General features: G+C 36.2%; 1 protein-coding gene across 1 annotated transcript in view; it reads right to left on the reverse strand.

Moving 5' to 3' along the window:
* Nucleotides 1–27981, reverse strand: part of EPB41L4A (erythrocyte membrane protein band 4.1 like 4A) — a 295867-nt gene that overhangs the window by 95371 nt on the left and 172515 nt on the right. Inside the window, 7 exon segments of the mRNA XM_037801670.1 lie at nt 892–969; nt 2324–2415; nt 20456–20496; nt 20499–20518; nt 21314–21402; nt 23455–23542; nt 25615–25735. Coding sequence (XP_037657598.1) covers nt 892–969; nt 2324–2415; nt 20456–20496; nt 20499–20518; nt 21314–21402; nt 23455–23542; nt 25615–25735 — 529 coding nt within the window.

Here is a 27981-nt window from a genome sequence, read left to right on the forward strand (position 1 = left end):
CACTGAAGTAAATATCTGAATGTGATTAAAAGGGGAAATGTAGATAGTATATATGGTAACAGAATAAAATTTTTTAAAAAAATCTATGGAACTATACTACACAAACAGTGAAACCTAAGTTAAACCATAAACTACAGTTAATAGCATAATTATAAAAATGTGCTATCATCAAATGTAACAAACTTTCCATACCAATGCAAGGTGTTAATAATAAGGTGGTTTATGGGAATCCTGTATTTTACACATGATTGTTCTGTAAACCCACAACTTCTCTAATAAAGGGGGAAAAAAACAAAAAAGAAGTAACCTGGCCTCACTGGGACCTGGTTTCCTCATTACTAATGGGGATAATAATACAGAAGAGTATGATAATTAAATGAAGCAATAAATGAATAGCATTGAACACAACACACTGCACTTAGTAACTGCTCAAAAGAGTGAGATATAACTGTTAGCATCACTATATGTAGTCTCTTTGCTCCAGGAGGCACAGTTTGACCAACAACATAAAGTACACTTTGTATTACAACAAGGGATCCACTGAATGTCCTAAGAATACAACTGGTAAGGTACTATTCAGAATATCCACTTTGTTTCATGAACACAAAACATTATTAGAATAAGTGGTAATTGTATCAAAATAAACTTTTAAAGATCATTAGCTCTACTATATTCCAAGAGCAAATGTAGACATTAAATACAATTAAACATGGAAAATTATTTTTGTCAAGCAAATTTTAATAAACTGCTATGCTAAGGAACACATTGGCAGGAGAGAAAAATAACAGAAAACATTAAGCCACAAACTTTATTGTCCATTTATGTGGACATCTGAATTAAATATTTACTTATTCACACATATACACATGAAGGGGAAAAAATGCCATTTACCTGTACCGGTGTTTATAACCCATGGACCCAAACTTGCTGAGTTTTCTTGACAATGAATTGGATTCATTTTCTGGCATTCTAATTAATTTTTAAAAGAAAGTCAAATAAAGATTCATAAATATAGGTACTTATGCAAAACTTGAATATAAAACTATGTAGGAACTACAGTAGTGCAACACTGTTTAGCAGAGCTACTTAAAATATTTTCTCTTTTCCATATTAGCAGAAAATAATAATCAGTTATTTTAAGCTAATACTTGACACACAATCATACCCCAACCATATATTTATATAAGTATAATATCAAAATGCTCGTATTTTCTTGAGACTATCATACATCATTGACCTAGGAAGTTTAGTTGTGAATCAACTTACTTTCTCAGACAAATTATATTGAGAATTTTGTCACTATGTTGATTTACCCATGCCAAGGTTTTAGTGGCAATTAATCCTACCTAATGTGGTAGTTTACTCTTATTTCTACAATAGCTCCAACATTTCCCATTCCGGAGTGCCTTTAACAGACAACACCATGCGATTTTCCTTGGGCCAGTCTCCCTACACTACAGGCTTTCTAGATCACACCCCTCACCTAATACAAATTTTATGAAGGACACTGGTCATTTTAGAAGAATACCTCCCCAACATCATGCTGTTTAGTATAATTGTTCCACTCAAGTCAAATGGGAATAACGGGAAGAATCTAATCCAGTGTTACTAAAAACAAAAACAGAGCTTAATTATTACCAGCTAAAGTTTAGTTTTATTTTTACAAAATAAGGATATGAAACAAACAAAAACAGTGTTCCGATGATCTGCTGGTCAATTCTCTTCCCTCATCTTTCTCCATCTGTTAGTGGCATCTGATGTGGGTATCTTCTACCTATTCATGGAGACATTTTCCTCACTTTTCTCCCAGGACACCAGATACTCTCCTGGTTGCTCTAAATGTGGAAAGGTTCCAAAGCTCAGTCCTTGGCTTTCTACTTTTTTCTCTCTTGACTCTTCCAAAGGTGATCTCATCCTGTCCCTCTGTCTTAAATACCTATCAAATTTGGATCACCAACTTTGGTAACTTTCGCCTTGTACACACTACTGCTTCCTCCACATTCCCACTTACATGACTAATAGGCATTTCAAATCAAGGATGTCCAAAGCAGAACTTTCAATTTCTACCACAACCACCTGGGTGCTAGCTAAAGCTGCACTTACTCACATAAACCTAAAAAAAGAAAATCACCCCTGACTCCTTCTTATAGTATAAGCAAAGATATCCATGTGTATATATGTTTGTATTAATACAATCCAAAGAAAAAATTAAAAGGGAAACACTCATAAATTTTCATTTGTAGACAGAAGAGAATTCTTATTATAAAAACAAATGCAATTATCAATTATTAGGATGATGAACAAAATTTTCACACTAGCATACCTAAAAAATGTATGATGTTCTACACTACATTTCCAGAGATGCTTGCAAGCAGTTTTACTATGAGCTTCAAAAAAGAATGAGGTTTCATTGCACTGAAAAGAAAAGAGAGAGAGAGAAAATACGAATTACTCGCCATAACAGTCTTCAGATCACAGCCCCCTTTTGGTACCAAATATTCAAGCAAGAAGAGAAATTACTATTAACATATAAAACAAAGGCTAATATTTTACATGGAATCATTTGCTGTTATTATTTTTGGAGGGTTGTATTAAAACAAATTTTAATTAAAATTACAAAATGCAAGTTCAATATAAATCTTAGTGCAATCACCTTTATTACATACTCTACATCATCTCCTGACTATGGATAACTGGGGTAATGGCACTGAAGTACTACAAAATCCCTGGTCATAAACAGCAATGGATATATGGAAAGAAAAAAAAAAACTGATTGTAGAATTCGAGTCCTAATAAATAGAAGATGTCTATAAATCCAGTTCTTAACTGCATTCTTTTCAGGGATATACAAGACACACAAACTGACATCTAAAGAATACAGGCAGAACCAGTGAGTTTCTCCATTCTATATCAAGTTATTGGGAGGGTTAAATTAAATGATATGATAGATGTAAAGTGTTTAATTCAATACCTGTCAAGTTAAAATATATTTTAACTTCTAATCCAGTAGTTACTTGATTCTCTGTATTTAACACATAAGAAACAAAGGCAGTATTAAACATAACTCTAATTTTGCAGAAATACTATTTCTTTTTTAAGCAACTGAATAAGAAACCAAGCAAAACACAATATGAATGCCAAAATAATAAACAACTCAAGTCTCAAATGTAGAAATAGTACTGCAATGAGGTTTCTATGGACCCATAAAAACAAAGTTATCAGTGTAGAGTAATAACTGAAATGATTTTTTTTCTCCCACTTTAACAATGACAAAACATTAGACGCATGAAATTTCTCCCAAGTACATCTAGACTAATGCTATCCAACTTACAAGCTTATGTGTAAAATGAGAGGGTGTGATGAAAACAGAGCCAACACATGCGAGTTACAAGTCCAGCTGTAATTCCAAAACCTTGTGAAGTAAAGGAAGAAATTTAGGATGATTCCAGGTTTCTGGCTTGGGAGCTGTTAAGTATATAAATAAACTAAGTGGAGAAAATTGAGGATTTGTACGGTGAGGGAATGGACAATAAGTTCAGGTTGAGTTATTTTGATTTTGACTTTGATTCCATGTACCCACACAAAGCAGATGACACCTCCTGGCCCAGTAAACACACAGGTGCAGGGACAGAGGAGGGGTCACGTCAGCTGCCATAGAGGGTTTCCCCGGAAAGCCAGCGAGATACCAGGAGGTGATGGTGTCAGACAGACTGGAACACAGTGCAGGTCTCAGGGGCCCAGAAAGGTCAAATAAGCCTTGAAAGAAGGTTACTGCATTTTACAGTAAGAAATCGTTGGTGACTTTAGTGAAAGAGGCAGAAGTTACAAATTTAACTAAAGATGAGGAAAAAAATCAATGAATTAAAATAACATTTTTCTCAAACGCAGAAGAATATGAGAGGAGGGGGCCAGAAGAAATAATGAAAGATCCTTGTGGGCTGGAGGGGAAGGCAAGGTTCAGGTCAGAATATGGGAGGGCTGAGGGGGGAATTTCTTTCCGCTTTTCTTTTTCTTTGCTTTTTTTTTTAAAAAAAATATATAATATATTCACAAAAGTTAACAAAGTGGGTACACAATGACAAATAAATCCCCCTGCCACCACTATCCCTCCCCCCTCCCAGAGATAAACACTATTATGAGTTTCTTATATGAGTGTTTTCAAGGCAGCACCGGATTATTCTGAAATATTCTGCCCACATCATTTATTTAAATGTACTTCTGTAAGGATACACTGATGGGTAATGGAAGGGTAAACTCTGGTGTATACATACAATGGACTATTGAGCAGCTGCAAGAAGAAATGACGTTGTGAGGCATGCAACTAGGTGAATGAACCTTGAGGAAAGAAGCCAGAAATGAAAGGACAAATATTGTAAGGCCTCACTAATATAAACTAACTATAATGAGCAAATGCTGAGAATTGAATTCGAGAGCTTCAGTTATTGGGGGTAGAATGTGGGCAGAGATTGGGCAATTAATGATGCATAAGTACAGAATGTTCAATAAGGCTTATTGTAAAGGTTCCTAGATTGTAAGCTGTTATAGTTACATCTATCCTGAGTTGTAACTGTTATTTCTAAATTCTGAGATGCTAAGCTCTTTGTGTATAACCTGGTATTCCCTGGAAATTTAGGTATCTGTACTCCATACAGCAACTCTTAAAGAAGCTGAAAAAGTGATCAGAATTCAATTAGAGATATGAATGAAACAGATTTGGTTAGGACTAAGGTAATTCAGAATACAGGATAAAGGATGATATTGACTGTATTTTAAAACTTCAACTTCGGTGTGAAACCAAAGGAACAGATGTTTATTTAGTACAAAATTTATACTCTCTGTAGCACACTATCTAATTTAACCTGCATGGCCAGTTTATTTAAACAACATAATACATGGGACCTAGAAGGGAGAATGACATCTTGTTATTCTGTACAGGTTAATGTAACACCCTGCTACATCCCAGAGTATCTGGAGCAGAAAATAAAAAAGTATTTGCAAAGTCCCCTTAAAAGGCTGAGGAAAAGTGGGGAAATAATAAACTTCCCCACCTGGGGAATAATTGACAATCTCACAAGCATTGGGGACTACCAATTTAGAAGGCCAAGCCCTCGATCTTGGGGCTTGCCCTTATGAAGTTTGTTACTGCAAAGGAGAGGCTAAGCCTACATATAATTGTGCCTAAGAGCCACTTCCAGAGAGCCTCTTTCGTTGCTCAGATGTGCCCTCTTTCCCTAAGCCAACTCTGCAGGTAAAATCACTGCCCTCCCGGCTACACAGGACATGAGTCCCTGGGGTGTAAGTCTCCCTGGCAACGTGGGACGTAACTCCCAGGGATGAGTCTGGCCCTGTCATCATGGGATTGAGGATGCCTTGACTTGACCAAAAGGGGGAAAAGAAAAGAAACAAAATAAAGTTTCAGTGGCTAAGAGATTTCAAATAGAATCGAGAGGTCATTCTGGAGGTTATTTTTATGCATTATATAAACATCACTTTTTAATTTTTAGTGTATTAGGATAGAAGGAAATACCCGAAATTGTTGAACTGTAATCTAGTAGACTTGATTCTTGATGATGATGGTGTAACTATACAGCTTTTATCATGTGACCATATGATTGCAAAAATCTTACGACTGACACTCCTTTTATCCGGTGTATGGGCAGATGAGTAATAAAATAAAGACATAAATAAATAAATAAATAAATAAATAAATAATGGGGGTGGTTATGGGGTATGGGATGCTTTGGGGGTTTCTATTTTCATCTCCATTATTATTTTTTTGGAGTAAGGAAAATGTTCTAAAATTGATTGTGGTGATGAATGTACAACTATATGATGCTGTGAGCCATTCACTGTATACTTTGGGTGGATTATACGGTATGTGAATATACCGCAGCAAAATTGCATTTAAAAGAATAAAAGAAGTACTTTTGCTTGTGATGCATTCTATCAGGACAAATTATTAAGATAAAGGGAGTTTCAGGACAGCTGCCCCTCCCCTCCCCTACTACTACCTTCCTTAATGTGTGCACCATCTCCTTGTGCCTTCTGCAATGGAAGCAGTATATGTAGTAGAACATACGACATATGAGCACCTACAAGAAATGGTGGCTAATGATGACTTCTCTGTATCACAGATACTTTTAAAATTTAGTGAATGTATCCACAAATAAAGAACAATTTAAGTACCTAAATCAAATTTTTGATAACCAATTTAATTACATATAATCCTGATTTCTAAAAGTAGAGAAGGGGGAAAAAAGGCATTCAAATCTTAAAAAAACAACCTAAAAAATAAAATTTAAAAATCTCCTTTAAACCTCTTTAGCTTTTCCCTTTATTCTGCACATAAATGTCTGTATTCCTTTACTTTTTAAGCAGAAACCTGGTCACAGAATACTTAATTAATTTATTTATTTCTTAAACTACCATCACGCAGTGAAAGGATAAAAAGTATTTCAAATCCAATCGGAATTAGGTTTTTCTCATGCTTTCTTAAGTACAGATATATTAAAGGAACAAAAAAGTCTCCCATAGGCCTCCTATAATTACTTCTACCACATACAATGACAAGTATAAACTCACTCTCCATTTACAGAGGCCTTTAAGACCAGCTGCTTATTTTTTTTATCCCATTGTTGGCAGAATAACCCAAATACTAAGAGGAGGGTTAAAAGAACTAAAAAGAGAGCTAGGCATTCTGAATAATTCTGTGTACGTTGGCCACTTACAGTAACTGCTGGCAAGAATGTAACTGAGGTGGTATTTTAAATGTCTCTTTCTTTCCGTCACTCTCCTACCTACTAAACCTTTCCAAACAGAAATGGCCAATTAGCACATTTCCATTCATTCATACAAAGATTAGCAACTGCTTAACTTAAGAAGTTCATTCCAACCTACCCCTAAAAATCCTTACCCAAGCATCCAAAGCTTGCTTTATGCAAAGTTATTCAAACATTTTTATAACTTTGGTCATTTCATGCCAAAAGCAAAGCTACCGTCTGAATCTATTTCTTTTTATTTTATAAAGTGATCAAGCTTAAATCATTTATAATTCAGATATTACTTGGAAGCTTCAAGATCGAGGTGAACTTGGCTCAGGACCATCAACTGTGAGAATGCAGGGTCTACATTATGTTATCTACAAATTCCCAATCTAACTCCCTTTGGTCTTCTCAACCTCTTTCCCTGGCTTTGCAGGCTGTTTCTGTTCTCAACCTTACAAAAATAAATCACTAGCCTCCCTTCTACTAAGTATATTAAGCTTACTGGTGGAACAAGAGAGTGGCTCTCACTGCAAGCTGCACAGCCACTTACCCTCTCCCTGAGGTCATTCTTACCTCACTGCCTCCCAGTCCCACGCTCTGAACACATGGCCCTCCCTGCCACCAACAGCACCTTACTCCAGCTGGCTCCTTGTTTCTGCCTTGGGAAGCAGCCACCACTGGACAGTCTGTGTTCCCAGTCTCCTGAGATGAAAATTTTCTCAATCCTATTACAATACACTTGTCCCACCTCCGAGGTCACTAAACACAACCTGAGGTACACTGTGTAGGTCAATTATTTAAGAGTAAAAGAGATGAGTACTACTAACAATAGTGAGATGCAATCATTATGCAAATACTTAATTAAAGACCTACAGCAGAGAGGTTTCCTAACAATGTCCTATAGAGGGGGTGAGGGGTGGGGGGAAGGAGGACAGAAGACTAGAAAGAAATGTGAAGATTACAAGTATTAAGTGTGGTGGGGGTTTTTCTTTCACTCAATCTGTACAATATTTACATTTACTTGTAAACCTTTAACTTATTTTAGGCCATTGGCAAAAAATAAAAAAATAAAAACAACGAAAATAATCAGAGAGCTGATAGCAAATGATTCAAATTACACTGTTCGCAATGACTGACAAAGCAAAGGAAGGCAAGTTGTGGGACTCAACAAATTTAGTTCAACTGGAAATAGATACCAAAGGGATAATATAAAGTTGCAACTGTTTGAGAAATATTTCTTTCTAAATGGTGATATTGAGTGACTAAGGTTTAAAAACAATGAGCTAGGTTTGTATATGCGGGGTGTTGGGCACGACTTTTGTTTTAATGACTTTCCCCCTTGTTTTCCATTGCTCTCTCATAGGCATCTTAAGTTCAACCCTGGCTAACAAATTCAGAGTGAATCCCTCAAAAAAAAAAAAAAAAGACCAATTTTTTTTTTAACTATTCGGAAAGGGAAACCAAAAGGAAATTTTAAAACATTGAGTAAAATATTATCTTATCCTTTTCAACTTTTCCTGTACATAGTTCTCTCCAAAGAGTGTTTCTCACAACACTAATTAATGTCTTACAATATTGGTATAAAAGGGTTCTATGGTCAAAAGGTTCAGGAACCACTGGGTTAAATACTCACACCCTCTAATGCGCTTATGTGTACTATGAATCGCTAAGAAATGGTAAGGTATTTAGTGTTTCTCTAATTCATTTGAGCAAAGAGCTTTCTTTAGGGGAACTGCCTCAAGCACTCCAGTTTAAAAAATACTATATTACACATAAACACTGCCTCACTCTTACATACACATCAGCTATTAAAAAATTTTCTTTTTTTAAATAAATGTCATATGGTTTTAATTAAAAATCACTGTGTGTTTCAGCAGGGCACTTGGAGAATAAAACAAATTTCCATTTCTGCATGTATGTTATATTTCACAATAAAAGAACAAAAACAGCAAAAATATTTCAGAACTCTCTTGTTGGCTGTGTAGGTTATATTCAAAATGTATTCCACACACATTGCAAAAGTACTGAAGTTGGCAAAATGAATACTGGGAAGATCAAGGTCTCAATGAATAGGCAACAATAAAAATGTCAGGAAATATAAAAAATGAACAGCAAAAATAAAAAACTGACAAATCAAACCAAATTCATCAGCATCAGTGTTTTTCTATGTCAGGTCTAAACCTCACCTATTGGAAGGCTATTACTTATCACCCCTCTTTATCCTATTCATACACTGGCTCACCAGAGAAGGAGGTCAGTTATTGCGGCTTGTATCATTAAAGGAATTTAACTAAATCACACATAAAGTTTTGGTGTAAAACAGATAACCTTTCATTGCAAAGGCAGGCAAGGCAAGATTGAAATTTGATTAAGGATTACTATGTGTTTTGAAAATATGGCATTCAAAATATCAGGATGGCACTAATTCTTTAACCAGCTTAATAAAATTTGTTATTAAAATAATTTTCCTACATTTGTGAGATTGAGAATAGAGATTAATTATCATTAAAATATAATTAAATCAATCTGCAAGTATAAGAGAAATTTTGACATTTTTGTAAATTCTATAGTTTCTCTAAAGAGCAAGTAGGAAATTACAGAGCAAAAAAAAAAAAAAGCAAAAAACAAAAAAAACAATCTATCTGAACGTCTGGGCTTGTATATAAGAATTTCTTCATAGAGGAAACAGAATGAGTTCAACATAATAATTTTCAAAGTTTACCGAAGCATAATATAAATACTCTCTAATGTTTGGGCTCATATTTTTTTCTTTTTCAATTTTTGGAAAAAGGAGAAAAAAGGAGAGGCAGTACAATATAACACATCCTTTTCAATTATCATTTATGTCTCTATGAACTAGGAAGAATTACATGCAATTATTCATCAATTAATCAATTTATTCACCTGTAAAATGAGAAAAATGGTTTTGTCCATACTAAATGTATATAAGGATACTCTGTTCATTGGACTAAAAATACTGATACATTAAAAGCATTAGTCAATCCAAATATCCAGTTATTCAATTTTTGTCAACTAAACACATTTTATATAATGGTATGGTATAAAGAATAATGCCCCCCCCTCCCTGAAAGATGTTCATCTAATCCCCCCAGAACTTGTGAATATATTAGGTTACATGACAAAGGGGAATTAAGGTTGCAAATGGAATTAGGTTGCTAATTAGCTAACCTTCAGATGGGAAAATACCTAGGATTATCTGTGTGGCCCGAGGTAATCACAAGAGTCCTTAAAAGTGAAGAGGTGGAAGAAGAGCAAGTCACAGTGATGCAATACAAGGACTCAATCCATCTTTGTTGGCTCTGAAGATGGATAAAAGGGGCCTGAGCCAAGGAATGAGGGCAGCCTCAAGAAAATGGATTCTCCTTTAGAGACTCCAAAAAGAATGCAGACTTTCTGACACCTTGATTTTAGCCCAGTGAGACCTGTGTCACACTCCTGACCTTCAATATTATAAAATAAAAAATTTGTCATGCATGACTAAGTTTGCGATAATTTGCTACAGCAGCAACAGAAAACAAATATAAATGGTATTATATCAGTATCATTACAATATAAAAAGAATACATTATATATATCAAAATTAAAATGAAATCATATCTGGTAAGATCCACTAACAGTCTTGATATAAAAATTTTTACAGCAGAATTTAAATTCCTATGTGTTTGTTCCTATGTGGCCAATGTGTTTGGAGACAGTCAACAAAACACCAGTAAGTGAAGCAAAGGAAAAGCTTTGGGCGTGGGAGACCTGGGCTTCCCTTCCTGCTTTAGCACAAGCTGTCTACCAGCCAAGACTGGCCAAGAACAAGGTGATCCCTGTGGCTGTACAAAAATCCAAGAGCTCAAGTTGGCATGAAAATGCGAAGACAGTTCCAATTCAGACACACAAGGTTAAGTGCCTATTACATGTTTGACTTTGGACTAGGTGCTTTCACCCTCACAACTCTGTAAGAGAGATATTATCATCCTCATTTTATAGATAAGGAAATGTAAGCTAAATGTTGTTTAGTGAATTGTCCAAAGTTAGGTAGTAAGCAGGAGGTCTGGATTTAAACTATGTTATTTGACCACAAGTCTAGGGGTTCATCACTGAATCTGAAAGACTCCAAACCAAACTACTATGTGGCATTAGGATCCAAATATTACAATAGAGCTGCACTTGAGAATATTTAGGGAAAATACTAAACCTACTGGGTTCAGAAGAGGGAGAAAATGGATAGAATCTGGGTTTCAGTTTGCTTCTCTATTATCTGAAGGAGTGGGAATGTCTTGCAAGGTCCCAAGATTCCTTTCAGCTGTCAGTCTGTGCTCTGTTACAAATTTTAAAAGATAAATTTTAAAATGACTTCTCTTTTATGTACCATATACATAATCTATAGTTCCAGATAGTCTCACACACTGTGGGTGGAAATCCAAAATGGTGCAAATATGGGAGGGAATGTGGCAATATCTAATAAAACTACAAATGCACTTATCCCTTTGGCTGAGCAAAGCCATTCTCAGGAATTTACCCCAAAGATATCCCTCCAATATACAAGAGTGTGTATATATATATGTACACACACACACACACACAAAGTTATTTTTAAAGGATTATTTGTAATTATAAAATACTGGAAACTACTTAAATGTCCAAGCACAAGAAATTGAATGAGTAAATTATGGTGTATACATGCAATGGAGTACTATACAACTGTACAAAATGAGAAAGCTCTTAATGAACTAATATATAGTGATTTCTAGAAGATATTATTAAGTGGAAAAAAGAACAAAATGAAAATGCATATATAGTATGCTACCGTTTAAGTAAGAAATAAAGAAAATAAGATGATAAAAATACACATGTAAATACATAAATAAACAAATATAAAATGTTTATCTTTACAGAAAGAAACATAAGGAGGATAAACCGGAAAACACTGAAGTTGGTTACCTACAAAGAGGTGAGGGGGAATAGAATTGGAAGAATATGGAAGTTAGTAACACTACTCTGAGTATGCCTTTTTGTATAGTTTTGACTTTTTGAAAGCATGTTAACTTTTATATATTCAAAAATAAAAATAAATAAGAATGTAAAGCAGGGGGATCTATAACTGAAACCAAAGCAAACAAACAAATCTAATTATATTTCAAATTAATACCAAAACCACAGTAATGGAGAAGAAGGGGGGGGGGGGTGTGTGGATCAATACAAATAAATTCTGGACATGGCATTTGACTGTATACCTCCAGTCTTGGTAAGATGGGATGGGTGTGTTGAAGAACTGTAAACAGTTGTTTATTGTAGTGGTTTGTCCAAATCAATTCTGAAACTATTTGAGATGTATTTTAAGATTGAGCAGATGAGTAAATATGTTGCAGTTGTTGGGAGAGAGGTTCTCATGTTAAAAGAAGAGACAAATATGAAATGGGGGGAAGGCAAAAGAACACTGTGAGGATAGCGAGAACTGGACGAACAGTATAAACTCATGATTTCTAAAATATTTCTAATGATGTTGCCTTCACCCACTCCAGCTACTCATGCCATGCTCCTAACTCTAGAGCAGAGTTTCTCAGCCTCAGCACTATTGACATCTGAGGCCAGAGAATTTTTGATGTGGGGGGCTATCCTATGCACTGTAGGATGTTTAGCAACATCCCTGACCTATCCCTTCTAGATGCTAGTGGCAACTTAAAAAAGTAGGGTGGTCTAGGCAACAATATTTTTAGAAAATTTTATCAGATTTACTGATATGCTTGGATGCTTCTGTTCCCTAAAGACATCAAATGACTCTTTAAAACAACAAATTTGTATATTACAAATTGTACCCTTCCACAAATACTGTTATTTTTTCCTGAAGTTCCTCTTTTTTCACTGAGCTTACTATCAGACTTCAAGTTTGTATAGTTTAAATGAATCTTGTTTAACCCAGAAAAAAAAGTGGAGTGAAACTGCATTCTTCAAAAATGTCAATGCAGTAACTCCACTTTTTAATTCCTAAAGGATCTAAAAGGCAAATGCATAAGATGTAATGAATGTAATGATAAGTGAGTGGTTTTTGACTCATAATGTATAAATGTGCAATTTTGACAAGAACTACACAAAGGTTGGAGACGGGGGTATTAGAACATAATTTGGGTATACTATTGAAGTTAAGTTGGTAACAAAGCATATGAGATTGTTATATTTTCAAGTAAAAAGTTTTCATGCTTTTTTAAATGTATAACTCCACTTAAAAAGTGAAAAGAATTCCTCGCTCACATAAGTGCATCCTCTTGGGATTGCTGATGAACAGTGGCAACTCCTGGCCACCGTCATTTCCTGTGTACTCTCCGCAAAGCAGGTCTGAGGGTTCTGCCAAATGGGTCTAATTACTCACAGCCAGAGTTGCCAGGAACCTTCCGGTTCTACATCCTGTCATGCTGGACAAGTTTAGCTGAGGTTAGTTTCACGAGGCATTATAAATAAAGGGAATCACAGCATCATTTACTCATTCTTTTCTTTAGTCAACAAACTCCTTATTAGTACATGCCCCCTTCTCCCTGTTGCTGGATTAAGAAACTTGGGTGTGACCCTAAACTCCTATTTTTCACAAAAACATTCAATCTGCCACCAATCAGAAGTGATTTCACCTCCTATATGTCTCCCAAATCTGTCCACCTCTGTCGATCCTCATGGTGACCACACTATCATCTCTCCCCTGTGTCAGTGTGCAGTCTCTTAACTAGTCCGCCTCTGTTCTCACCCACCTCCAATCCACATCCCACCCTGCAGCCAGAGTGCTCTTTCTAAAATATAAATGTCATCCTGGTGGGTGAAGCCAGAGACCCGATGTAGCACCCAGCTTCCCCACAAATCATCCAGACCATCAGCAAGCATCAAAACAGAACACCTACCTACACACAGATGGGTAAGGCTGAACGAGTACACTGGAACTAACACTCCCTGCCCTAGGCCTTCTACTCCTCCTGCCAGGTGAAGGGGCAGACCCAGAAACCCAACCCTCCCATCCTTCCATTACTCACACATCTCCATCTTTATCTGCCTTGCATCCACCAGACCTAATTTCACTTCAGCCTTACCTTTGATTATGTCAGTCATCCCCAAATAATGCACATTCTTTAGTCTGTGTCCTTTCTCCTATCACTCCCCAATTCCTGAAACCCTTCCTTCACACCCTCTGGAATTCATGGCCTATCATTAGCAAAACCCCTAGCTCCTCAATCTATTCTCTGACATTGCTCTGTTCTGGCTTCTCCTAAGGACACTGCCTCCACTGCAGGCTTCCCAAGTGGTGGCTGTGCTTTTTGTCTTCACTGTTCTCATACTACTGGGCCTGAAAGCAGGGGGTGGTCCTCCTTGCCCCCTGTTCTAGTTTGCTAGTGCTGCTGGAATGCAAAACACCAGAAATGGATTGGCTTTTTTAAAGGGGGTTTATTTGGTTACAGAGTTACAGTCTTAAGGCCATAAAGTGTCCAAGGTAACATCAACAATTGGGTACCTTCACTGGAGGGTGGCCAATGGTGTCCGGAAAACCTCTGCTAGCTGGGAAGGCACGTGGCTGGTATCTGCTCCAAAGTTCTGGTTTCAAAATGGCTTTCTCCCAGGACGTTCCTCTCTAGCAAGCTTGCTCCTCTTCAAAACGTCACTCACAGCTGCACTGAGTTCCTTCTCTTTGAGTCAGCTCATTTATATGGCTCCACTGATCAAGTCCCACCCTGAATGGGTGGGGCCATGCCTCCATGGGAATATCTCATCAGAGTCATCACCCATAGCTGGGTAGGGCACATTCAAAGCAAATCTAATCAGCACCAAAACGTCTGCCCCACAAGACTACATCAAAGATAATGGCATTCGGGGGTCACAATACATTCAAACTGGCACACCCCCCATTGCCATTTTCAGACCATTCTTTCTCCTTCCCCCTAAATTCCCAGCTTTGATTCTCATGCCATCAAATCATGTCATTGCAAACCTTCAGAGTGGCTGCTGTCACTGTCACTCTCCCAAATATTACTCCTCTCTTAATTATTGGCAATTTTAATATATAAATAATATAAATGAGCCCACCAACACCCAGGCCTCTCAGTTTCCTGAACTCCTCTCTCCTAATGATGTTGCCTTCACCCATCCCAGCTACTCATGCCATGCTCAAAACTCTAGAACAGGGTTTCTCAGCCTCAGCACTATTGACATCTGGCACCAGAGAATTTTTGATGTGGGGCTACCCTATGTACTGCAGGGTGTTTAGCAACATCCCTGGCCTCTCCCTTCTAGATGCTAGTAGCAATCTCCCTTTGTGACAACCAAAAATGTCTCTAGACGTTGCAATTTCCCCCTGGGCGGGGGGGGGGGGGGGATGCCCCCAGTTGAGAACCACTGACCTAGACTTTTCCATTGACAATAACTGCAACTCCTCTTTAATCTCAATGCCAAGCATCTCACTCTAGCCACCACCTCTCTCCCCAGCTCACTTCTTCCAGTACTCCACCTCCAACAATCCTTCATCCCTACCAGGACCTCCACCCATAGGTCCTACCACTTTGGACTCACCTCAGTGTCATTATTCATCTCCTTATCCAGCTTCAATTCCATGGAAAATCCCTTGCATGTATCCTTGCATGTATCCTTGTGCTTCTCTCCGTATTACTCTCTTAGCAAAATCACAACCCTGATTAAATCCTACTCTCCACTCACTTTATGCCTGCACCAGTGCCACTGAATGTGGCTGGGGAAAGGCACATCGTGGCTGAGCTCACTTTAAATTCATGACCCTTAATACTACTCAGTCATCACCCCACATGTCCCTTGCCCATTTTCTCTCCTAAACAACTGTTTCACACCTTCCTCTTTCTTCAAACCCCCAACACCTCCTCCGCAAATTCAGTCTAAGCTGATGACCCTGCTACCCAGTTTCCCGCCCCCCTCAAAAAAAGAACAATCATGAAAGAATTACCCATCCACCCTGATCTGTATTTCCATACTCGGCCTTCTTGCCCGCTAACTATAGATGAACTGTCCTAGCTCCTGATGAAAAACAACCTTTCCGTTTACGTACTAGATTTCATCCCCTGTCACCTACTCAAGGAGTATCATCCCAGCAATTTTTTTCTCTATACTATATCATCAAGTTTTTATCATCTGTTGGATCATTCCCATGAGTATATAAATGTGCTATTATTTCCTCCAACTTAAAAAAAAAAAAACCTCCTCTTGACCTCTTTCCCTATCCATTTTTCAGTTCCCCTTTGTACCTCAAAAGAGTTATCTACCCTCATAACTCCAATTCCTCTGTTCCTATCACCTCTTTATTCTTTTTTCCTTAATGAATATGCATCAATTTATTTGTTCATTATCTATTAACGGACTTCTAGGTTACTTTCATTTCTTTGCCATTTTTACACAAATGCTACAATGAACATATATTTCTCTTCGCTATTCTAAGGTATTTGTACCTAAGTATGGAATTGCTGGATTGAAACTCACTCTCCAACCCACCAAAACTGGTCTTGTCCATGATCTGCTACATTCCTAAATCCAGTGGTCATTTCTCAATCCTTATCTCATGTGACATGTCAGCATCATTTGACACTTCCTTTAGACATGCTGTATGCTTGACTTCAGGATACCACATTTTCTTAATATTCCTTCTCCCTCCCTCATTGGCTATTCCTTCTCAGTCTCCTTTGCTGGTTCCTCCTCTTCTTATTTATGCCCATTCCCCTGGTGATCTATTCTAGTCTCACAGCTTTGAATACCAGCTACATGCTGGTAAAATCATTCTCAAAATTGTCTATTCAGCCCAGAACTTGCTCCTAAACTCCAGACTCATACAGCCCACTCCTTATTTGACATCTACACTTAGATCTCTAAGAGACACCTCAAACTCGTCACTTCAAAATGGGACTCCTGCTCCTCCCCTCAGTCCTGCTCTACCCACACCCTTTCCCACCTCACTGATGGAAGCTCCATTCACTGGTGGAAGCTCCATTCTTCCTGCCTCTGAGGATAAACACCTTAAGTTGTCAGGACTCCTCTCCCTCACAATGCCACAGATCCAGGAAACTCTGGTGCCTCCAACTAGACTCCAACAACTTCTCACCTCTTCAACTCCTGCCACCTTGGGCTGAGCCACTATCATCTCTCTGGATTTCTAAAATAGGTATTTGTTGTTGCATGGAAGAAAACGTAAGTCTTGGTTCTCAAAACATTCAGTGACAATCAACCATTTGGTAACAGATTTAAGAAACTTTTTAAAAACCTTTGGTAATAAACACATATTCTTAAAACCAAGAACTAACACATAAGTGGCAAAACAGTAGTGGTATTTGCAATAAAATCAGAAACCAATCAAGAACGCCTTATATTACTAGATTATTTAACTCTCTTCTAGAAGTTCTGACCAAAACAGTAAAATATGAAACATAAGTAATAGTAATGAGGGAATACTTTATTATTATCTGCAGATAATTTAATTATTTACCTAGAAAAATTTACAAGAATTAAATTAAGAACTCTTGGCTGGAAAACAAGAATTCAGCAAAATGGCCAGATCTGAGTTTTATAGTTTTCCTTTACACTATGCAAAAACAAGTACTAAATAAATAAAGAATAGGAGGAAAATTACTGCATCCACCATAGCAAGAAAAAAAGCAAATCACATAAAAGTAAAACTTATCAAATACTGTCCAGGCACATGTGAACAATTATAATAAAAGAAGAGGAGATGCTTATGTTAAGTACAAAAGATATATATGGAACCATAAAGGGGATGAAAAGCACGTATGTATACACACACACACACACACACACACACACACACACACACACATATACACTCAAATAAGACAAAATCTGGAAGGAATTATGCCAAAATATTTAATAATCATTACCTCTGAATTTTAGGATGACAGGTAATTTTAATTTCCTTTTTTATATTGTGTTTTCCATATTTTAGAAACTAGACAGTTGGCAGGTAAAACCTTTATACTAAAAGTTTAGAATTTTTGTGAAGTACTATAATAACCATAATACCTAATCTGAAGTTAAAATAATGCATGAAAGTATTCATAATAATTAGCTTCTGAACCTGTCTGTGGGACAAAGTTTTTCAAAACGAATAGTTGGCTATAGACAGCATTTGTTGCTTTCTCAAAAGATGAATCACTGATAGTGTTATATCTGATAACACTGATAGTCTTATAGCCAAGAAAGATGTGATTATTTGTGTGTACAGAGAAATGAGTAAACAGCAAATGTTAATATGTTATTAGTATTTATTAAAAGACATTAAAATGTGTTATGTTGGGTACAGTTAATATTAATATGGTGGTGCTGAAGCATGTTAGTGGCATAGTGTGATGCCAAGAAAATCTTTTATTTGGACATTGCTGTTCATTTGGAAACCGAATCTTTGACTTTGGACCTAAATGCACTGAAAATACTGAGTAAAGTCTCTCAGACCAGATCAGCAGACCAGAAAGCCAGCAGAATAAGCATTTCAACCATTTTTCAATCTGAATGTGTTTACTATTCCAGGTGATGGATTTCAGGGAGCTTTTTATTCAATCTGTGACTACAGTTAGGCCTCCAAAATAATCAAGTTAATTCTACCATTATGTAGATCACCACCTCACAAAGAAGTACCCTGGTGGAGAAAGAAAAAAAGGCCCTGCAAGTAAGAATACTCAGGAAATGGTGTGCACTTTGGTTAAATTAGTGTGCTATCTAATAATAAATTTTAAAAATCCCTTCAATCATCTGAGTTATGTGAGCTGCTTTCCCACCTTACTAAATAGCACTGACGATAGCCTTGACGGGCAGGAATGTGCAGCACCACAGGCCACACACAAATATCCATTCTGTCTCAAAACGAGAAGGGACCGGGCACTGAGCTGAATGTGTAGGAAACCAGGTCAGACCATAGGAACTGCCACTTAAAAATAACACTATGATTTCAATTTTACTGTTGTTTCATAATAATGAAGGAATCTGAGAAGTTGAAAATTCTGGTTAGCTGGGACTTTACCATATGTTAATGTTGAGACAGTAGAAAATGTTTTAAGGCTCTCTAGTGAAAAAATAAAAGATCCCCAAAGGACCCACAAAAATAATGTAGGTATAAGGGGAAAAATTACTTTGAATAATAGTAAATAATAAAATAATTAATAATAAAAAGGCTTATTTTATCATATTCATCTAAAAATCTTGAACCATTACTTTTCATATATTTCACAGACCTCTTTCCTTGCATTATGCTGCTCAATTTTCCAAAAATTACCTGGTAAGAAATCTCTAGGCTTTGCCCAAGATTTGAACCATTACAAGAACATTTGTGAAAAACTAAAAAAAAAAAAAAAAAAGCCTTATGAAATCAGTGGCAGGATAGGGGGAACTATATAAGCCTACTATCTAATTTACTGTTCTACTTTTGTGGATAATTTTATTCCTATCACTGATTCAATCTTACACAGCACATCTTTTAGGTTGGAATCAGATGATGATAACATTGTATTTTGTTCAAACTGGACAGTGAAGAGCAACTAGGCAGATTTATGGACTATCAGTTCTTTAAAAATCTGGAATTCCCTTTCTTTACAATTTCAAACTAAATTCAAAATCCAATTTTAATTTTATCAATAAATGGCATCATGCCATATAGTTCAGGGTGGTATAATTGTTTTTTCCTCGGAGGAGAACAAATAGTAATATCAGGTTTTCTGATTAGGCAGTGCCTAATCTCTGTAGACGAGCTCATTGATTCATTAGGCAGCTATTTATTGAGTACCTAAATGTGAGGCTCTGAGCCATATTCCAGCAGAGTACTATACCTTTTCTGTGTCTCAACATGTAAGCCCAGTTTTTAATCTATTTATTTCTTTCTACAAGTATCTCATCAGAAAGTAAGCCAATGCAGCTCTATTTACTTCATTTTAGTTCAACTTTAAGTACATCAAATCAAAAAGACAGAAAGGTGGATCCTTTTACTACCTCATATTTTCACTCATTTATCCCATAAACATATGGATTATAGTCACAGCACTTCAAGGGGGCATTATTTTTCAAAGGAAGATTAAAAAGAAGCTTTCATATCCTTGCCTTCTCTTGCCCAGGTTCCTAAAAGCTACCTGTCAAGGCACGAACACACCTCCAGGCTCTGACAAATACTGTGCCCACTGCCCAAACAATCCTCGAGGACACTGCCAAGTTGCAGAGCAAAGGTCAGCATTTTTCTTCCTTGCCCTACATTCTCCTTTGAAAGCATCCAGAATTTCCCACCTGGTTTGTCTACCACACTCAACTAGGAAAAAAGCAGATGTGTTACTCCCTACAGTCTGTTTAATTTACTATGGAGCATAATGAGGACACCTTTTATCCTGTGTACAGGCTGTGCCCTTCTGATGATATGAATTCTACCTTCAGAGATAGTATAAAGAGCAAATTGCAGTAAGAATGATAATCACCTCCTATTCTCCTCTGCCCTAGAAAGGTGTTTTTTTTTCCCCTTCGCTAATATTAAAATGACATTTCTCCATTACCATCTATCTCATTCATTTCTACTCCCTTCCCATGTGGTTCCATGTGGCAGCTGCTGAAGAAAACATGGTAATTATTTCATGGTGTATTTTAAGTTATAATAAGCAGGCAAGTCTTCCCCTCTTGCTTTAGCTAAGCACTAAACAAAAACTTACATCTTTTCCCAGTACTCTGAGTTCAAATTGTGTCTCCTTGAGTGAACCTTTGTAATCCGAGGCCTAAAAAACAAAGCAGATGTTTGTTGTTGTTGTTTTAAAGAAGTAACCTTTTAGGAATTCAGAAAAGAATCAGTGAAAAAGATTGGTATACCTGAAAGACTGTATACTTGAAAGTCGTTAAAATGGGAAATTTTATGTTGTATATATGTTACCACAATACTTGAAAGATTGTATACTTGAAAATGGTTAAAATGGGAAATTTTATGTTGTATATATGTTACAATAAAAATTTAAAAAAAAAAAAAAAAAAAGACTGGTTAATAGTTGTTCCTTTATATGCTACATTAGTGGGTTAAAGAGTTCTCTGTATGTCCTTGGCTCTGGACATCCTCCTAAACAGAATTCCATTTTCAGTCTCCTATCCTTGACTTCCCCACTAAATGCACAGGCCAGCTTGGAATCCCCTGGCCCTGACAGTGATGCCTCCTGCAGGACCAATAAGCTCCCTAATCTCTCTAGATCCTTCCCCATTTAGAGGTAAAGCTCAGAGTAGTCCTGGGCCCACAAAACACCAGCACAGGTATCCAGCCAGGCCTTAAAATGGGTAGAAAATTCTCTATCCACTGCTTCCATAGACAAGAGAGCCCAGAATCACAGTGCTCCAAGTTATGGAGAAAATATATAGTAAGCTATATTGGAAGAAAAATTACACCCAATTTCACTCATTTTATTTTTCAACCACTGGAAATATACATGTTTACTTTTTCCCAACCTTTTCACCAATACGCAGTCCCATAAACCCAATATATAGAGTTTACAACTTTAATACCAACTCTACTCTCAAGTTGTACTTACCAGAAATACTTCCCCACTTGCTTTTTACTTTTGTAGACAACAATACCAACTGGAGTTAATCCTAAAAAATACTCAGACTTGTTTTCTCCCTGAAAAAACAAACATATGCCTATAACCATGAATTTATTCACACAAAAGCTTTTTGTCAAACTGTAAATGGCTCTACAAACATAATTTGTTGTATTAATATTCAATTTATTTTTTGAAAGACATGAGCTTAGAAAGAACCTGAACCACCAATCTAGCCACTGAATGATTCCCTCCGTGTTGCTTTTATCAGTGGTGTTTAATCTGCGTGCATCACGTACAGCTTAAAATGCAGATGCCTGGGAGCTACCAAAACCAATTAAATCAGAATCTCTGGTGATGGGGCACAGGCATCAAACACCCATAAAAGCTCCAGGTACAGCTAAGGATTGGGAACCACTAGCTTCTTTCAAAGATCCCCTCTCATGATTTGTCTTGATTTTACTCTCTGATATGGACTACTAAGGGGACTGGTCTACCACTATTACCCTCTCCAGAATGTTTAGGCAGCTGCCAGCAGTTCACACACTTGGATTCTCTTAGGTTTCTATTATGTTCCTTCCTACTTCCTCTTGTGACTTTAAGACTTCTCAAAAGTTAAAAAATGCAATCTCTTCTGGTAAGACTGGAGACCCTTAATTTTCAGGCAATCATAAATACCAATTAATATTAAATGAAATCCTAAAACAAAAAAGTCACAAATAAAGTGGGCACCAAGGACATGTGCAGAACTGTCTCTTTATGTTAATGATATTTCTGCTCTAGGGTCAAGTGGCCTGGAAATTATATCAAGGAATATAAGACAACTAATATGCTTTCAAAGAATATCAGCCATTGCCCATTTACAGCTCTAAACATTCAATATTAAAGGAATATATGGAAGATTCTAATGAATCCAGCTCATTTGACATATATTACCACCACCTACAAAGAAGTATTTGTAAATTTTGATAAGCATTATACAAATGCAGAAGCATTTTGCAGCACACTCTCTCTTTATGAGGTTCCTACAGAATATTTAAAAACAACAGCAACAAGAAACACAAGAGACCTAACAGGATTAATGTGGCGAGGAGGGAAAAGGATAACTATTCACAAAGTTTTCAGAGTATTCTTAAAGGACATTAATATGAAGCATCTAATAATCTAATGAGATTGACGTTCAATATAGCAGGGAACTACTACTTCCCAATCTGTAACTTTTTCACCAAATTAACTGTATACCCAGGAATGCTTTTAACTCTCTAAGATAATATGAGATGGTTTTCTTGTTTCAGGAAATCCTGACAAGCAAAAGGCATATTAACGAAAAGAATGTGTGAGTGAGTTATTTGCGTTACAGAGTTTTATCAGGGTTCCTTAAAAACTAAGTTCCACGATCCAACTGACATAAATTCAGTCTATATGTAAATTTTAGCAATTCATTTCCAATAATGAGTAAGGCACTTGGCTCCTTTTTCTCAAATAATCAAGTGTGACTATTGCTAACTAAACTCTTACAAAATTGGTAGCCTTAGAAAACTGGCTCAAAGGTTAAGGCCTAAATCCAGAAATCAACCAGATTCTCTGCAATCGCTCATATCCAGCAAGTTTCAACAGTCACTAAAGGAAATCTGTAAAAATATTTCTACCAATGTAGTGATTCCTATACTAGGTGGTGACCCTAATATTGACAGAACCTGCACATTCAACACAGAACCACCAACAGTTGCACCTTGGGCTGCTGCCTAATGCCTACTTTACCTGGTAAGTGATTTTATGAATGTTGTTTCTATTTTTAGAAATTCCTCCTGTTTCTGTCTAATATAATCAATTACAGACCAATTTTAAACTGTTTTGATGTTTAGACTAAGCCCTATGGAGTTGTTATCCAGATTGTGTTTTCAAGCCCAGTTAATTGTTTTCTACACATGGAAATATAATCACAGATTTCATGCAAAACTCATTAGGGTTTAATCTAAGCAAGAGGGGCTTTCTGTTCAAAAAACACAGATGAAAAAGTATCATCTGTTTGCTAAACAACATGACTGCAGCTTTCCTTCAGGAGTTTTGGTGACTCTTTAAGAAAAATGTCATCAGCTTAAAATATTTTGTGTTAATTAAATGTTACTCACATAGACGGGATGGAGGTCAACGCCATACATCTCCAGGGATTTGGCAGTCCTCAAGTAATTCAGCTCAGCTTCAGAAGAAGCCTGACCCCTATACGCAGCATAAAAACAAAGAGCCTTACTTTACTGATACTGCTGCTGCACTCATAAGGGAATGTAAACCATCTTCATTATATTCACTGAAAAACAAAATAATCCTTTGTGCTAAAGCAACCATAGGTTTTTGTATTTAAAGAAGGTCCTAACTTTCTTGGTGATGAAATTTTATACTCTGAGGTGATACTTCTATTGAGTTCATTTCACTTACCAAACCTATTATTGCTCATTATAACCAATCCTAAATGTCCCAATATATATCGAAAATTCTCAATTGGAGAAACCCCTCTGTTGAGAAAATAAGCACTTAAATTAAAAAGTACAACCTTTACAAGGAGTAAAACGTCTCATACACAAGCCGCTCTTCCTCAGAAGGAAAAGGAACTAGAGCAGGAGTGGATAAGAAAGGGGAAAAGCCTGGGGCATCCCACCACCACCCAACTGGCCACATCAACACCTGAGCACGTGTGCAGTTTGAAAGTGTTTTAATTAGTATTTGAAATTTGTAAAAATACTTGTCATTTTCTTAATACTAAGTACAGAAATCTTCCAAATCTTCACTGGTGATAACATACAAAAAACACACTGAATCCTAATGAGGGTTAGCATCTGCCAGAAATCTCCATGGATGAGTAAATCTCTGCATGAATATTGTGTAAGCACACTGTTGGTATGAATGGTGTGGGTGGGTGGGTGGAGAAAGAAGTGGGAGAGGAAAAGGAAGGGAGGGATAGAGAAAGAGGGAGAGACTTTAATGGCTAACAAAAGGAGTTATGCATTTTTTTTTTTTTAATTAAGAAATCCTGCCTCAGCGCATTCTCACCTTGACAAATTCTTGTTTCAGCCATGGTATAATTGAAAACCCAGCAATTTACTATACTTCTGAAATTTGTGTAGAATGTTCATTACAAATTAGACACAAGAACGCTACCAAACCATGATCAAACTTTTTCCTCTTAGAAATAATAGTGGCACTGTCAGCTTACCACATAAAACAGATGTAAGGCTCTTTATTCACAGTGCTTTGATAATTTCAAAATATAATTACATTTTGAAACTCCTAGTAGAATTAGTATTCTCAAAATATGCTCAACATACTGCCCTTCATAATGTTACAACAAGCACTCTCTTAGCATCCACTTCAGCAAAACCTAAAGTGAAGGACTGTAATCAGGCTGAAGAGCATTGTGGAGCATGCTAATACAAGACGGAGAGCCTGGTTTCTCTGATTGCAATTCAGCATTTGACTTCCCCTTCAACTCACTGAAACAGATCCTTTAGGCAAACATTTTTTGTTGACCAGATTAAGTCTACATTTTTCATTAACTATAATAGATCTGAAACCAAGCAAATTCAAGAGGGAATATTACATAAGAGGCAATGATGCGAAGTTAACCAATATAGAGGATTTAACCAAAATAACGATAATGCTATAGGCCATTAATTGAAAATCCTACCAGGGAGGCACACGTGGTGTTAGCATAACACCCTCAGAGGCTCCATACTGGTCTCATCATGATTTCCAGATTCGTTGCTATAATCTGAAAAGGATTTTGCTTAAAACTCTGAAGAGTTCACATACTTTAATCAGAGCAAATCCAGAATATATTAAGGCATTTGTAGTTAAAATCTTTTGTAATTAAAAAATATATTCATAGTTAAAAACATACATTTCACAAAATACTGGTGACTGAAAAAAAGAATGTTGCATAATATGGTACATAAAGATTGAGCCCGTTTATGTAAAATCATACACACATAAAGCTATATGAAATAAATTTTTTCAATGAGAAATTATGCATAGAGAGAGGTCCAAAAGGCCATTAACCAAAAATATGATGCCAGTGTCCCTAGGTACTGGAATTTGCTTTCTCCTTTTTTCTCTTTGAGTTTTCCATGAGCATTTTAGTGTTATAAGCAGCAAAAAATAAATTAAAAGATAAAGAAAAGAATACTAGAAGGTTGAAGATACAAATGAAGAATTTATCATTAAAGAAACTTTTCCTATGACTGCAATAGCATAAGATTATGGTTGAAAGATAGTGCAAGAAGAAACGTAACTCGTACATTAGAGTTTTATGAATCCTTTCTATGGCTTCTTCAAGTTCCTCCTTCTGATCAGGAACAAACCGGTACTCTGACACATATCCTGCAGTATGCTTGAAGGGGTCATAATCTCCAAGTTCAGCTAAAAAAGAGGGAAATCATAATTTTTTTTCCATTTTATGGATACAAAGTATACCTATTAAACATTTTTGTCCAAATGCCTTCTTAATAAATTCAAATCTAAGACAATAATTAAAATATCTTAAGTAAAACAACTCTGATGAGCATATATTGCTGTTATAAAAAATCCTGATTCAAAAATATAAGTCCTATATTTCTGATTTCCCAAAGACTATAATTATTTTAATTTCAATTATTCTTATAAGCTTTTACAAAACTAAAAACTGTGAGAAGAATTTAGAGTAAGCACTTAGAAATGCTAGAAGAGAAAAACAACCATAACACCAATACATCCTCCCAGGCAGCAACACCAAGAGATAGAGCATTATTTGCCTCAAACAGTGGTCACAGAAATGTAATTCAATACTGCACATAACACCATTATAATTTACACAAAGAAAAAAAATGAAACCAGAAAGATTATATTATCTTTTTTTTTTTTTAATTTAAAGAAGTTGTGGGCTTATAGAGCAATCATGCAAAAAAAATTACAGGATTCCTTATAACACCTTTTGTTAACATCTTGCATTGGTGTGGTATATTTTTTACAATTGTTGAAAGCACATTTTTATAACTGTATTATTATAACTGTAGTCCATGGTTTACATCAGGAAGGTTCACTGTTTATGTTGTGTACTCCTATGTTTTTTCAAATTTTTATTCTAGTACTATATATACAACCCCAAAATTTTCCCTTTAGCCACATGCAAGTATACAATACAGAGCTATTAATTACATTCAAAATGTTGTGCTACCATCACCACCATCCATTACCAAAACTCTTTCATCATTCCAAAGAGAAACTCTATACATTTTAAACCTTAACTCCCTATTCCCTACTCTTACACTGCACCCTAATAACATATATTCTAGATTGTGAATCTATGACTTTCCTTATTCTAATTATTTCCTATACAATATTTATCCTTTGGTGTCCAACTTATTTCACTCAAGACATGTCTTCAAGGTTCATTCATGTCACACATATCAGAAATTCATTCCTTTTTACAGTTGAATAATAGTCCACTGTGTGTATATATCACATTTTATTTATCCATTCAAAAGTTGATGGATTCTTGAGCTGCTCCCATCTTTTGGCAATTGTGAATAACGCCATTTTGAACACTAATGTGCAAACATCTGTTCAAGTTCCTGCTTTTAATTCTTTCGGGTATACACCTAGAAGTGGGATTTTGCAGGTCATATGAAAATTCTGTGCTTAAACTTTCTGAGGAACTGCCAAAAATGTATTCCATAGCAGCTACACCATTTTACATTCCCAAGAGCAATAAATGAGAGTTCCTATTTTTCCACATCCTCTCCAACACTTGTAATTTTTAAATAGTAGCCATTCTAGTGGGTATGAAATGGTATCTAATTGAGACTTTGATTTGCATTTCCCTAATGGTTAAGGATTTTAAGTAAGCATCTTTTCCTGTGCTTTTTTGGTCATTTGCATATCTTCTGGTGAAATGACTATTCAAGTATTTTATCCATTTTTTAAATTGGATTGTTTGTCTTTTTGTTGTTGAGTTGTAGGATTTCATTATATATCCTGGATATTAAACCCTTATCAGATATGTGATTTCCAAACATTTTCTCCCATTGTGTAGGCTGCCACTTTACTTTCATCATAAAGTCTTTTGAGGCACAAGTTTGTAATTTTTGATGAGGTCCTATATATCTACTTTTTCTTTTGTTGCTTGCGTTTTGGGTGTAAAGTCTAAGAAACCATTGCCTAACAAAACATACTGAAGATGCTTTCCTATATTTTCTTCTAGGAGTTTGGTAGTTCTGGCTATGACATTTATGTCTTTGATCCATTGTGAGTTGACTTTTGAATATTGTGCAAGGCAGGGATCCACATTCATTCGATTGCAAATGGAGATATAGTTTACTCACCACGTGTTGAAGAGAATATGCTTTCCCAATTCAGTGGTCTTTGCCCCAAAGTCCCAAATCACTTGGCCATAAATCTGAGGGCTGATTTTTGAGCTCTTAATTCCATTCCATTGTTCTGTCAATCTGTTCTTGTGCCGGTACCATGGTGTTTTGATTACTGTGGCTTTTTAATACGTTTTAAGATAGGGAAATGAGAGTCATCCAACTTCATTCTTCTTTTTCAAGAAGGCTTTGGCTATTCAGGGCCCCTTACCCTTCCATGTAAATTTGATGACTGGTGTTTTTTATTTCTGTAAAGAATGTTGT

This window comes from Choloepus didactylus, chromosome 13 (genome assembly GCF_015220235.1).
Source record: "Choloepus didactylus isolate mChoDid1 chromosome 13, mChoDid1.pri, whole genome shotgun sequence".
In the NCBI taxonomy this organism is placed as follows: Eukaryota; Metazoa; Chordata; class Mammalia; order Pilosa; family Megalonychidae; genus Choloepus; species Choloepus didactylus.